Genomic DNA, 15,288 nt, shown 5'->3' on the forward strand with positions numbered 1-15,288 from the left:
CTGTTCATGGTCTTTTTATGAACTGATTCAGATGCAGATTACATTACAGGTTACTGTTTTATTACATATTATATTTTGAACATTGTGAAAACATCTTAAAATTTGCCTCAATTTGGAAGCTATTGGCATTCACTATGACCTTTCTCAACTGCTGAGCTCATCATCCAAATGATTACAGGTTGTGTACATTTCACTTAGAGTTTAGCACAGGCTCCAGTAAATTGGACAAATGAGGATTTTTTTCATGTTTAATGTGCCTTGGCACAACATCACACTGAAAAACTGCATAGGATGATACCATTGATTGTAATCTTAATGAAGCAAACAGTCAGCATGGTTTTCAGGCATCAGGAACCTAAGGCTAATAGAGGTTGTGTTCAGTATATAGCTGGGCTGCTCAGAATCGATCTGTCTGTTCATTAACCCCTGCTGGCTCCTCATCCATCATCCTGACTCCACTGTGTCTGTTGTTCCACTACACAGTGCCTGCTTTGGAGGATTTCAGGGGTGATCCTCGCCCTGCCTCCTTTTTCATTCCATGTCCTTTCTTTTTGGTTTTATTGGCACTTCTCTATTTAAAAAAATTTAGGTAGTCGGTAGTGTGAGGTTTTAAAAGTGTGCAATTTTAACAGTAGACTTTCTTCTTTCATTGTTTTTCTTTGTTACTCATTTGCTGTGTCAGTGATGATGTTACAGGAGCCTGGTGGCAATTTCACACAACCCACAGTACACGTCCCATGACATTATGAAAGTCTTATATGTAGTCTTGATTAGCGATGATCAGGTTTCCACAGTTTTTTGACTGTTTCCTTAAACGATCCTCTGGAGAGACTGCTTTAAACATCAAAGGAATCATCATCTCTTTGTGGGTATGTTTAGTTTGTGAATATTTCTCTGGGCAAAGTGATCACAGTTGACAAGGTAAAGTCTCTGAGGGCTTGTTGACTTGTACTGATTTTTCTTTCATGAAAAAGGAAAAAAAATCACTGCTGTGCATACTGTAATGTGTAACAGGTATTTAATTTCTTAATGGGTTTATTTTTAAAACTCAGCTCACTTATTCTTCAGATCACAGGGTTGCACAGCAAGTATGTTTTTGGAGGGGACTACCAAATGGAGCCTTACTGCTGACAAGTTGTAACTGGTACTCATAATTTTCATGTTATATTTCCACTGAATTAAAAAAAGAATTAACAGGTACATACAGTGGGGCAAAAAAGTATTTAGTCAGCCACCGATTGTGCAAGTTCCCCCACCTAAAATGATAACAGAGGTCAGTAATTTGCACCAGAGGTACACTTCAACTGTGAGAGACAGAATGTGAAAAAAAAATCCACGAATCCACATGGTAGGATTTGTAAAGAATTTATTCGTAAATCAGGGTGGAAAATAAGTATTTGGTCAATAACAAAAATACAACTCAATACTTTGTAACATAACCTTTGTTGGCAATAACAGAGGTCAAACGTTTACTATAGGTCTTTACCAGGTTTGCACACACAGTAGCTGGTATTTTGGCCCATTCCTCCATGCAGATCTTCTCGAGAGCAGTGATGTTTTGGGGCTGTCGCCGAGCAACACGGACTTTCAACTCCCGCCACAGATTTTCTATGGGGTTGAGGTCTGGAGACTGGCTAGGCCACTCCAGGACTTTCAAATGCTTCTTACAGAGCCACTCCTTTGTTGCCCGGGCGGTGTGTTTTGGATCATTGTCATGTTGGATGACCCAGCCTCGTTTCATCTTCAAAGTTCTCACTGATGGAAGGAGGTTTTGGCTTAAAATCTCACGATACATGGCCCCATTCATTCTGTCCTTAACACGGATCAGTCGTCTTGTCCCCTTGGCAGAAAAACAGCCCCATAGCATGATGTTTCCACCCCCATGCTTCACAGTAGGTATGGTGTTCTTGGGATGCAACTCAGTATTCTTCTTCCTCCAAACACGACGAGTTGAGTTTATACCAAAAAGTTCTACGTTGGTTTCATCTGACCACATGACATTCTCCCAATCCTCTGCTGTATCATCCATGTGCTCTCTGGCAAACTTCAGACGGGCCTGGACATGCACTGGCTTCAGCAGCGGTACACGTCTGGCACTGCGGGATTTGATTCCCTGCCGTTGTAGTGTGTTACTGATGGTGACCTTTGTTACTTTGGTCCCAGCTCTCTGCAGGTCATTCACCAGGTCCCCCCGTGTGGTTCTGGGATCTTTGCTCACCGTTCTCATGATCATTTTGACCCCACGGGATGAGATCTTGCGTGGAGCCCCAAGCTCTTTGGCCTTGGCCATGGCGGAATTTGGAGTCTGACTGTTTGAGGCTGTGGACAGGTGTCTTTTATACAGATGATGAGTTCAAACAGGTGCCATTCATACAGGTGGGGGACAGAAAAGCTTCTTACAGAAGACGTTACAGGTCTGTGAGAGCCAGAGATTTTCCTTGTTTGAGGTGACCAAATACTTATTTTCCACCCTGATTTACGAATAAATTCTTTACAAATCCTACCATGTGAATTCATGGATTTTTTTTTCACATTCTGTCTCTCACAGTTGAAGTGTACCTCTGGTGCAAATTACTGACCTCTGTCATCATTTTAAGTGGGGGAACTTGCACAATCGGTGGCTGACTAAATACTTTTTTGCCCCACTGTATTGGACAGCTGAGGCCAACACTACCCATACTGCTGAGCTTACCTCATACCTGTATTGGTACTCTTACGTTAAAGAAAGAAAAATCCACAATGGTCACTGAAATAACTGCTAAAAGTTAGCTAATGAAAATCAGACATTGCTTTTGAATTGTGGTTCAATAGAATTAAAATTATAGTACCCTTAACTTAATATTTCTTTTGCTGTCTGTCAGTGTGACTTCTGCACATGTCGTCAGATTTCCTGGCCTACTCCTTATGAGTAAACTGCTCTAGCTGTTTCAGGTTTAAAAGGTGCTTTCTCCAGACTACATGTTTCATGTTATAGTCAGATTTAGATCAGAGCTCATAGAAAAGAATTTAACCAACAATTTTGCCCATGTGCGTGTAAGGGGTTGTAAAATGATATTAAAAAAATAAAATGGAAAAGCCTGAAAGTAATCTCACAGGGAGAGCTTGCATAAACGCGGACCTAGCTCATATATAATATGAGCATAAAAGGGCGAAAGGAGTGAAGTTTGGACATCAGTTTGGAAAGTCTGAAGTGGTGGTATGATGTACGTAGCCTACAAAAATTAGTTGTATTGATAATGAGTTTTTAAGTTTTTTGCTTCTGTTTTGCTTTTTTGTTTTAGGTTTTAGTAGGTTTTTTTTAGTCTTTATAGTATTACGGTAGTAGCAGCATTGATTTTGAGGAAAACGACAACCAGAAATTATGCTAGCGTGAGTGTGCTGGCCTCACACTCAGAAGTTTTCTTGTTTCATGGAGCACAGAAAAGGAAATTGAGGTACTAAGGTGTTGTTGGCCAATGTGCAACCTAAACCTTATCACTATGACTTTTGTAACCCTATACAGATTCATCAATACAGAACAATACAACAATACAGAACACATAGAAAAAGCATAATAGGTCAATTTTAGACACAAGTTTTTTAATGTTGTGTACTGACATGTAATTTTCAAAAGGATTTGCAGCCCTGTATTGAATGGCATGGTACAATTTGTTTAGTAAACCTGCCTCTCAGGTATATGCTTCTTTGGTGGCCTCTGCTTTATGGGTGTGACACAATAAAAAACCTTTGCAGTAGTGGCTCAATAACAGCCTGTAAGGCCAAGAAAGCAAGTGTTGTTGGAATCAGTGTTGCCATGGTAATATGAACCCTGCGAGTGGCAAAAAGATATTATTATTACAATTTCAATGAGCCTGCAATTACGTCAGATTCCTTGAACTATTCAAATAGTGTGGCCACACATGTGGTTTAATGTAAACAAATGGATACAATATATGTTTCATAACTATCACACGTGCAGTTCGTTTGCTTTTGGCACCTTGTAGAAAGTCCTGACAAGTGAACTGTGCATAAATAACAACACGCTGGTAGAAATGGTTAAAAAGGAAAAACTCAATTTCATTTGATCTCTTCAAAGTAAGGTGTGGTCGAGTGCAAATATGAGGCCACAGGGCATCAACAAAACTGACTTTTCCAGCTGTCTTGCCATGCCAAGGTGTTCAGTTCAGATACCGGCCCACTGGCTCAAGTGGTAGAAACTGTAACACACTGAGAGTTCAAAGTACCTAAAGTGTTATTCTGCAGGTGGGGAAAGCCCTATGTTTTGGTGCATCAGGGCAGTCGCACAAAATAGCTAACTTAATGAGCTTAATAAGTCACTTAATAGGTTCTATTAAGACATTTTTAATTTATTTTCTCTGTGGACAGGGTGTGGTCACCTGACCTGTGCTGGTTCTGAGGTTTATTCCTCTTTGCAGATTTAGCAACTATTTTCTAAAATGCACAGTGTTACATGATGTAGCAAGCCTGCTACTAAACTACTGCTACTGCTATTAAAGTACATCATAACTTTAAATTCAAAGTGATGGCTCCTACCAAAGTCTTCTAGAAGCACGTCCTGTTAGTTAGCAGCCATATTGATATCCTTCCGGTAACTTTTTTTGGACAGTTACTAAACTAAACTTTCATAACAATTGTTAATCGAACATAAATGACCGCATGACTGAACTTTGGATGCATGATAACTTTATTGAAAGTTCAGCAGTGAGAAGAAGAAAAAACAGGATGTGCACTGTATGGGTTGTCAGCAAAATTGATACTCAGATATTAATTAATAGTAAAAATCAACAATACTAAATTAAGATAATCATTTGCTATGGTATTGATAGCAACAGTGCCCTGTTTGCCTCCTCTTGCTGATAACTTTACACAGCAATGCGATGAAGAAAGCAAGGCCCACTGATCTTCCTCTCTCTAACAGCTAAAGTACTTAGCATTCATAACAGTTTAGGCGAAATTTCAGAGGTCAGTAAAGCTACTGAAACAGTTATCATAAATGTTGACCTATCCAGCATGCACTACAAGCAATTACCCGAAAGCCATATTAGCCATCTGGTATCAATAACTTAGCAACTAGGAGATGAAAAGTATAGTTGGGTAAACTGTGAATAATTATTGCAGAGCTGAAAGAGTCATGGATGGAACGTCTTTGTACAACTATTTAATAAAATGTGGTTCTTATTTTGTTGTAGCCATCAACAAGGTCAGTTTTAAAATGCAGGCAGTAACGGTTTCAATTTTACAGTGTTCTTTTAGAACTTCTTTATTTTAGTATAACTTATACCAACTTAACCCAAAGTTTATTCTTTACTTTTCCATTAATCGTATAGATGTGTGAGGTATTGTGTTGTTTGTTGTACCCTTTTGTTTTTTGTTAGGTTCTGAAATCTGTTGTACCCTGCACAATCTGTAATGAAACTATCTAAATAATTTGTAAAACAAATTAAAACCTCCAGACTTGACATTAATCTTTTTTTTTTAAAAGCTAAGTCATATTTAGGGAAATTTAGTTGAAAACGAGTTAAATTAACAAGTAAACAGTTAATTCTTTTGAGATATGATTTCTTCACCATTACTTCTTTTGCAGGATAGGGTTAAAATTTTCCATGTAGCATTGGATTCAGTATTGAGTATTTCCCTGGGTATTATTATTGAGTTTTAAATTCCAGCAAAGTCTGCTTGCGTATCGATCCCGCTTATCAGTTCCACTTGCACTTCCACTGCTGTACTACTTCTAAGAAAAGTGTTCCGTATAATATGTGTAATCACTATTTGTTTTGAGTGACGACCCCAGCACTGATGCCTACAAAGAGAGGAAATACCCCCGACATGCACAAAGATTTGACCACAGCATGCAAATAATTAGCATGAATGTCATATCTTTGACATGCTACTTAGCAACAGTGGTGTCTTCAAAGTGGAGCCAATGAGAATCGATAAGAGAATTGATAATGAATCAAATCAATGCATTATATCGATAATGGAATCGATAAATTCTTATTAGTTCGTATCACTAGTGATAATTCTAGTCGACTAACAGAACTACAGTGGGGCAAAAAAGTATTTAGTCAGCCACCGATTGTGCAAGTTCTCCCACTTAAAATGATGACAGAGGTCAGTAATTTGCACCAGAGGTACACTTCAACTGTGAGAGACAGAATGTGAAAAAAAATCCATGAATCCACATGGTAGGATTTGTAAAGAATTTATTCGTAAATCAGGGTGGAAAATAAGTATTTGGTCACCTCGAACAAGGAAAATCTCTGGCTCTCACAGAACCGGCAACCTTCCAATTACAAAGCGAACACCCAACTCTTCAGCCACAATCGCCCCTTTTATCAATGACAGTTTTGCTATATGACTAACAAAATTTGGCTTTACTGCTAAAATAAGTTTGTTATGAGAAGAAACCAAAGCAGCCGTACTGGTTTTGGTATCTGTAATCCAAGCAAACAGAGCTTTGGTTTGGGTTCTTGCTCTGATCTTTTGCCTCACTCAAAGCCCTTTTTGCCCCTGAGTTGCTTCAGGAGAAGGTACTCAGTAAACAAAGTCCAAGCAATTTAAGCTTTCTTTGAAAGTTGCCACTTCACAAGGGTTCTTCTGCTGTCTTGCTCCAAACCCATGCCTCAGGCTTCTTTGCCTCAGGGCAAGTTGTTCTATCCAGGTTTGCTTCAGCAAATGACAGTGCTATCCTTTCTTCAGATGTTGAAGTTTTCATAAATTGCTTCTTCTCAAATGCCCAAACTGTTTACCTTGAATGACCCAGCCAGGAGCTATTTTCTCCTCTTAAACCAGCACACAAAACCTTCTAACGTGGTAAACGTAGGATTCGCTGAAGGAGTACAAGAGGTGAAACTCCAGATTTACAGCTCAGTCTAAGTTATATTTGACTGTACCTGCAGGTTAAAACTGAAAGATTTATATCATAGATACAAGCTACCAAAGTAAGTTCTCTTTGTAGTGTGGTTGAGGTCGCCTTGAAACGTTTGGTTTCATATAGTTTCTTTTTTAAACTAAATACATAAAACCAAGTGATTATTCAACATAGTGATCAACATCTCTGAAATTTGTTGTGAAATGATTTGCTGCACCAGAACCTCATTTGCTCTCCATTGAAATGTTTTTTTTTTTGTTTGTTTTTTTAAATCTGGCCTGTGCCGGTGTTTGAAAACCATTGAACCATCGATTCCAGGCAATTTGGACATATGATAGGACACTGGTTGGACACATCTCCAGAGGATTCAAAAAGGAGAGTGCAAGGCACATCTGATAATGGAGGCAATGATAAGCACTTTATTAATATGAATGTGAATGGGTGGCTATGGCTTGTTGTGTACAAGTGTTTTGAGCACTCGGTAAGAATAGAAAAGCACTATATAACAGTCTGTTTGCTATATTGCTTTCAATTCAACCCCTTCCTGAATAAGAGGCGTTAAATTATATTTTGCATACAACCCTCTGATTTCTGGTGCATCTACCGGGTTTTTATTCTGTGAATTATCATCTAAGGATGACATGCACTCAGAACATCGAGTGTTTCTTCTCATATCGTGCTCATAAAAATGCATAGGTGATAATTTTCTGCTGCATGATGTGTAGTCTCTGTGGAAGAGTACATACTGTGCTTGGATTGATGTGTGTGTGTGTGTGTGTGTGTGTGTGTGTGTGTGTGTGTGTGTGTGTGTGTGTGTGTGTGTGTGTCCTCCATGAGGAACAGCCTGGGGGAAGCTAACGTGCTGTAACAGACCAAGGCAATGAGCCACAAACACTGTTAGGATCCACTGGGAAATAACATGTAAAGCACTGCCTTTCAGTGTGTGGGAGAGCCCAGGGAAATAACTAAGATTGGTGTGAACCTCTGTCATCACTGTTAATTCCCCGTACACACATTCACATGTGCAAACACATATGAAACTGCTTCATTGGTCTCTTGCTCATATAACATATAATGCATTGATAGTATTTTTATACTACACACACAGAAATCCAATTTTACTGACTCTGCACACACACACACACACACACACACACACACACACACACACACTTGTTTTCATATCTTAGTGACCATATCTACAGGGTGGGCCATTTATATGGATACACCGTAATAAAATGGGAATGGTTGGTGATATTAAAGTCCTGTTTGTGGCAGATTAGTATATGTGACGGGGCACATTCCACTAGATGGGTGGTGACCATGGTGGCCATTTAGAAGTCGGCCATCTTGGATACAACTTTTGTTTTTTCAATAGGAAGAGGGCCATCTGACACATCAAACTTATTGCTAATGTCACAAGAAAAACAATGGTGTGCTTGGTTTCAACGTAACTTTATTCTTTCATGAGTTATTTACAAGTTTCTGACCACAGAAATGCCAGCACAGGCATCCAGTATCTGTAGTTTCAGGTGCTGCACATCTCGTATCTTCACACCATAGACAATTGCCTTCAGATGACTCCAAAGATAAAAGTCTAAGGGGGTCAGATTGGGAGACCTTGGGGGCCATTCAACTGGCCCACGACGACAAATCCAACTGTTCATCTAGGAATGCTCGGACTGGGCACCCATAATATGGTGGTGCACCATCTTGCTGGAAAAACTCAGGGAACGTGCCAGCTTCAGTGCATAAAGAGGGAAACACATCATCATGTAGCAATTTCAAATATCCAGTGGCCTTGAGGTTGAGCCTTGAGAATGGACCCACTATCGTACCCCATATACCACACCAAACAGCACTTTTGTTGTTCTAACAGTCTTGGAGGGATCCATCCAATGTGGGTTAGTGTCAGACCAATAGCGGTGGTTTTGTTTGTTAACTTTGCCATTCACATAAAAGTTTGTCTCATCACTGAACAAAATCTTCTGCGTGAACTGAGGGTCCTGTTCCAATTTTTGTTTTGCCCATTCTGCAAATTCTGTGCGCCGATCTGGGTCATCCTCATTGAGATTCTGCAGTAGCTGGAGTTTGTAAGGGTGCAATTTGTGAGTAGCTAATATCCGCCGAAGGGATGTTCGACTAATGCCCCTCTCCAGTGACATGTGGCGAGTGCTATGCTGTGGGCTCTTGCTGAATAAAGCTAGGACAGCCACTGATGTTTCTTCATTAGTGACAGTTTTCTTGCGTCCACATTTTGGCAAATCCAACACTGAACCAGTTTCCCGAAATTTAGCAAGCAGTTTGCTAACTGTAGCAGGGGAGATGGGTGGTCTCGTAGGGTGTCTTGCATTGAAATCTACTGCAATGACCTGGTTACTGCGTTCACCAGATATCAACACAATTTCGATCGGCTCCTCACATGTTAAACTCTTCGACGTGTCAATGGCTGTGAAAAAAGAGAAACTTGTAAATAACTCATGAAAGAATAAGGTTACGTTGAAACCAAGCACAACATTGTTTTTCTTGTGACACTACCAGTAAGTTTGATGTGTCAGATGGCCCTCTTCTTAGTGAAAAAACAAAAGTTGTATCCAAGATGGCCGACTTCTAAATGGCCACCATGGTCACCACCCATCTTGAGGAGTGTGCCCCATCACATATACTAATGTGCCACAAATAGGCCTTTAATATCACCAACCATTCCCATTTTATTACGGTGTATCCATATAAATGGCCCACCCTGTACTTAACATAATGCTTTCCTTAACGGCTAACTCATCAAACTTGAATACCTAACCCTAACTCTTAGCCTAAACCTAACCATAAACTAACTTACACTAAAACCACATTTTCAGTCTCCAAAATTCTTTCAAACTCTTGAGGACGAGCATTTTGTCCCCATAAGGCACTGTTGGTCCCCAGTAGTAGCATTCCAAGTTTTGGTCCTCACAAAAATATCTAAACGTGGCACGCACACACTGATATGTGTGCTGTTGGTGTTCTCACAACTCACAGCTCTCCCATGATATACACGCACTGGAGACACAGAGTATCTCATGGATACACTGAGAAATACACTAATCTTTTCCAGCACTGTCACTTTAGCTCTCTCATTGCCTCATGAGGCCCAGCTAGTCAAGCAGTGGCATCTGTCTTTGTAGTGCAATTGCTTCCACTGCAACACAAAACACCAATTGAACTGTTGCATCGTTTTTTACTGCTATTCATCAATAGCATTGTTATCACTAAGAACTAAACTAAGTCCTACAGTGCAGTGGTGGGTGAATGGCTTGATGTCACTTGTGGGTAGATCTGATTAATTATGGCAGATTGTGTGAATGATGATGAAGTTGAAGTGTCGTTTTCAAATGGCAGATGATGTAATACTCCAAACCCATACAAAATGTTTTATATTTCATTACAGTGTGTAAAATCTCACCACTTGATGTCAGTAGATTTCAGATTGCAGTCACCTGAGCTCTGTTTTCTTACCCTCCCAATTCAATTGCATAATCATTGCTACACAGCAAATCCAGCATGTCCAAATTAACACTGTTGGATTTGATTTCAACACTATTAAAGTGTCTATACGGGTCCACACCAGAGAGTGTTAACGTACCAACTCTCCAAAAAGAGTTAAATTAACTCTGATTTAGTGTTAAACACCAAATCTGTCTGGAGTTGATAATTTAACACTTGGTGTTAAGAGTTTATATATTAACTCTCAAAGAGTATTTTAGTTTAACTACGTAAGAGTTATCTTCTAATTCATTCTAAAAAGCGGGAATTTTACTGTTCTGAACTTCTAGAAATTTCTTTTGGAAATAAACATTTACTAAAAAGATGCAATGGTTTTTGAAAAACATTTATTCTGAACTGTGCACCACAATTTCAAAACATTTTCTGAAAGATGTAACAGTATACATGTTCTCACTTTCATTAGAATTTTGTTTATCAAAAGGTCTGACATGGTAAATGCAAATAACAGCATTCTCATCACTTATTTCTTCAATACAATATGCATGTCCTTCATTCATCCCTTTGTGGAACTTCAACGCACTTCTGCTCTCCCCCATATTCCATCTTCACAAGCATATCCTGTGCGGAGATTGAATAAAAATTAGTTGACACTAATTAATGGCACAAATAATCCAGTAATCAATTGCAGCACAGTAAAAAAAAAAAAAAAAAAAAAAAAAAAAAAAAAAGGAATCCTCTTTGAGCCATTACTTGTGTAAAGTATTTTCCCAAAAGACAAGGACACAGGCAACAGGTAATACTGAACTAAATGTAAAACCTCAACCTTTTTGATTTTTACCTAAACCGTGTGCACAAAACTCTGGAGGGATCTATGCTAACGTAGAACCCAGTCAGGACGTCTGCTACTGCTGTTTGCTCGTGTGTTTTTTTTTGTTTTTTGTTTTTTTTTGGGCGATCGGTTTCAGGCTTCAAGTAGCACCATTATACCAACATTTCACATTCTACACATTGTTTTAGGTGTATTTGACCAAAAGTTTGACTGAAAATTCACATGCAAGCTTTTTCTCAAGGCTGTGGTATTTGCCCGCAAACAATACCTTTCAGCTAGCTAAAACAGAATGTTATGCTATCACCGAGCAACATGGCTAATGCCTTTCACACAGCTTTGTCTCAACTCCAAAGAGCCACAGAAGTAAAAGCTCATAATAATAATTGAAACAATCTTTGAAAAAATGACTTACCAAGCATGGCAAACAACTCAAATATGTAGAGCAAAATGTTCTGAAACGGCTTCACTTCAGCTTCGATTGGAGCCGTGCTGGGGGCGGAGTCTGTGAATTTACTCTATTGGTGTCATAGCCCCTCTAGGAGTTCAGAGTTAAGAGGTCAAGAGTTAATGTTTCCATTGTAACACCTCCAGATTTGACAGAGACACTCATTTTTAACACTCGATTTTAACTACTATCATTTTACACCTCAGAGTTACATTAAAAGAATGTGACTCTGCTTAGAGTAAAATTAACTATACTTTTGCAAGAAGACTATTAACACCAAAACATTTAACACTTTTGAATTTGCTGTGTACGGTGGCTGCTGTAGGACAAATAACTCTGTTGTGAGTTTAGACTGTCAGTCTGCTGTTTACCTCAACTGTCAATATGTGTCCATGTCTATTAACTCTGGAGGAGGCTGTAAATTTTGGTGAAAGGGTCTGATACGGGTTGATAAGTTAGTGTAGCTCACTTCTATGTTTTTCCTGGTAGCGGCAGTTACCATTTGTTAGGTCCAGTTAGTATCTGTTAGTTGATGTTAGCCTCTGTTAGGTGCTGTTAGCTGACATTAGTACAACTTTCTTTGAAGTGGATCAAAATTGTTGATCTTGGACACTTAGCGAATAATCTCTCCCACAGTGTGAGAATGTAATCAAACTGTTTGTCAGAGGGAAAGACACTGAGCTACTACTCATGGATGGATGGATGGATGGATCAATAATGGCTCTTAGTAAAAGCAACTTGGAGAGAGATGAGGTTTTAAAGTACAGAATATAATCTCCATGTCAAATGCTTTTCTGGCATTGCAGCAAGTTGACTAGTTTGTTCAGCAAATGAAACATCAAACTGCAGACATGTTGTCCTTACATAATTCAGATGGATTTTAAACATAAGTGGACTAATTTGCCTAATCTGTGAGGTTTTAGACCACGTGGAAATGCAGTCATCCAGTGAGCTGAAGACATTTTCAGGTCCTCTGTCTGTGTGCGTGAGAAACAAGGTTCAGGACTGAAAGTTCAAAGTATTTTTGGTGGAAATGTACTTGTATAGTCCTTGGTTGCTGAAGATATGAATCTCTCTACCTCGCTCTATCTGTCTGAAAAGCAATAGTGCTTTATGGTGAAGCAGACTAAAGAGATGTAAATCTTTGAACTCATACACTTTTCTTTACATTTTTTTTTCATTGTATTTGGAAAGTACTTATGATTTATATGGTTATGATTATGGATTATGATTATGGTTATGATTAATTTTACTTATTTAGCATAAAGCAAAGACAGTCTAATAACATTGGCACTCTGCAGCTCAGCTCGGTACATAAATCTACACTGCAGGCTGTTTCTGTGAAATAATGATGTTCTTTCAAAGTGAGAAATGTTGCTCTTTACAGTCCCTCTATCTTACTTGTTATACAGTGATCATTTCTTTCCCTCTCTTTGTGTTAGATAACAGCTTTTGATGAGCTTCAGGCAGATTTCAAGGTGCCAATCGATCAGGGCAACCCACTCCATGCGGTAGGTCTGCTTTCCCTGTTCATTTTTATTCATACACCCTTCTTTTACAGATTTCTTTTCATGATTATCTTACTGTCTGTGTGTTGCGTTATGAGAAAAAATGGAAAGTCCCGTATAATGCAAAAACATTGCAAGAAGTGGTTCTCAGTCTTTCCCAGTATATTTTGACTGTTTCTTCTCTGTTTCTCTTTCCATTAATTTCAAATCAAGCAGTTGGCAACATTCTAGTTTTGTATGCCGTCCTCTTCTCACTTCCTGGCTGACAAGCAGACTCCTATTATAAGACTGCAGGCCCAAGTGTTAAGTATGAATGACTCATCTTTTACAAAAAAACAACCTTGAATATGGTTATAAATAAAATCGAAGTGACAAGCCACAAACATAGGTAAATGTGGCCCGCCAATGATGATTTTAACAATGCAAGCCATTTCTAAACTGTCAACTCTAAATCCTCAACCCTAGATGTTTAATACAAGCTCATTGCTAGACACATGTCTATGGCAATATTTGCTGACTCACAATTATAAGAGGGATGCTAATCAAACTATATAGCTTGTGACATCATTACCTAAGCTTTCAACTGATTTCAAATGATTCTTCACCTTCCACTAACATGAAGCAATAATTCAGAGTAAAAAGCAACTGAAATATATATAATCAAGGGTTTATTTTTAATCATGAAGGAAAATAAATGCAAGTAAATTTCACTTGACCATATTCCACTAAATGTAATGACTTTGCACTTATGTAACAAATTTGTGGAGTTTTTTTATGTAACAAAATCAGTCAAGTCAGCATTTGAGGCAGAAATTTATTTGAGTGTAACTTTTTGGTTTTTGTTCAAAAATATTTTCTTTCTTTACTGCAGGACTTTTGTAAGTTGTGGGAGATACTATCACAGCTTAATAGATTAAAGTTCCTGCTGAATCATTTAGAAATATGATGTACATTTCAGCTGAATATGTGATTTTTTTTTTTTTTTTTTTTTTTTTTTTTAAAGCATGCAGAGACATCATTAAATTGTGTCATCGGCAGTTCTGATCTGGAAGCCCTTTCAGCAGGGCAGCATCATTTATCAGAGTTTTCCACAAGCAGCTTAACTTCAACCTTCCAAAGATGCAAAACATTGACAACCATTTTCTACACTTTACAAGTAAAGTTCAGATCTGTTGGTTGAGATTCTAAAAATGATTTTTGTGATACTATTTATTTCAAAGAGGCTTTTTTGGTGCTCTGATAGCAGTTTAACGTGCTGGCATTATGGCGCATTAGTACACTCTGCTAACGTTTCCATAAAAATAACAAAGGCAATCTTTTAACTCAGAAAAAGTCTTACAATAATAAATTATTGTTGTCACATTAATGCTTTTACAAAAGACTACAGTAGAGTCTTGTGTAAAAATTATGAATAGAGGCTCATAATAATAGAAAAAAGTTAATACACAAAATATATAAATGTACACAATTTACATTTAAAATAAAAACAATAGAGAACAGAACCACAATAAATAACGTGAAAAATTTGCACTTTCTTCGTTTCAGCTGACCGTGAAAGTCTTTAATGTGCATGGCTCTTATTTGTGCGAATCTCTTTTTTCCTGCCCTCAGTTTTATTATTACTGCAGATCCACCTTAGTTTTTGAGCAGAAGTTAAACGGGTAAAGATCAGACGAGATGACAACAACTTATTATGTTAAAGAAGAGCAGAAAATATTCAATTCAATTTTATTTATATAGCACCAGTATCAATAGTCCCAGTATTTGCCTCAAGGTAGTTTGTATTTTAAGGTAAAGACCCAACAATAACAGAGGTAAAACCCACTTGGTGACAGTGGGAAGAAAAAAACTCCCTTTTGACAGGAAGAAACCTCCGGCATGACCAGACTCAGGGAGGGACAGCCATCACAATGGGCTGGCGGTTAGGGGAGGAAGACAGGAAAAGACAAGAATTACTAGTGACTAAATGCAGAGTGGTGTTTAAACACATGATCCCAAGAAGTGTTACCAAAGATATTGTAGTGTAAAAGAAGATGCCAGAGAAGTTCAGCTTAGTCTTTTAATTGCATCAGCTCACTTGGGCACCATGTGGCATTTTAGCAAATTAAATATGGAAAACTACATGCCAGAACTTACTGTTACAGCAATCGCA

General features: G+C 38.4%; 1 protein-coding gene across 4 annotated transcripts in view; it reads left to right on the forward strand.

Annotated features, from left to right (window-relative positions):
- The window catches only part of cnih3 (cornichon family AMPA receptor auxiliary protein 3), a 134,137-nt gene that overhangs the window by 19,574 nt on the left and 99,275 nt on the right, over window positions 1–15,288 (forward strand). For all 4 annotated transcript variants that reach the window (XM_026194025.1, XM_026194022.1, XM_026194021.1 and 1 more), the window contains exon 2: window positions 13,071–13,139. In XM_026194025.1, coding sequence (XP_026049810.1) covers window positions 13,071–13,139 — 69 coding nt within the window. The remainder of the gene's footprint in view (window positions 1–13,070; window positions 13,140–15,288) is intronic.

Source organism: Astatotilapia calliptera, chromosome 15 (assembly GCF_900246225.1).
Source record: "Astatotilapia calliptera chromosome 15, fAstCal1.2, whole genome shotgun sequence".
NCBI classification, from domain to species: Eukaryota; Metazoa; Chordata; class Actinopteri; order Cichliformes; family Cichlidae; genus Astatotilapia; species Astatotilapia calliptera.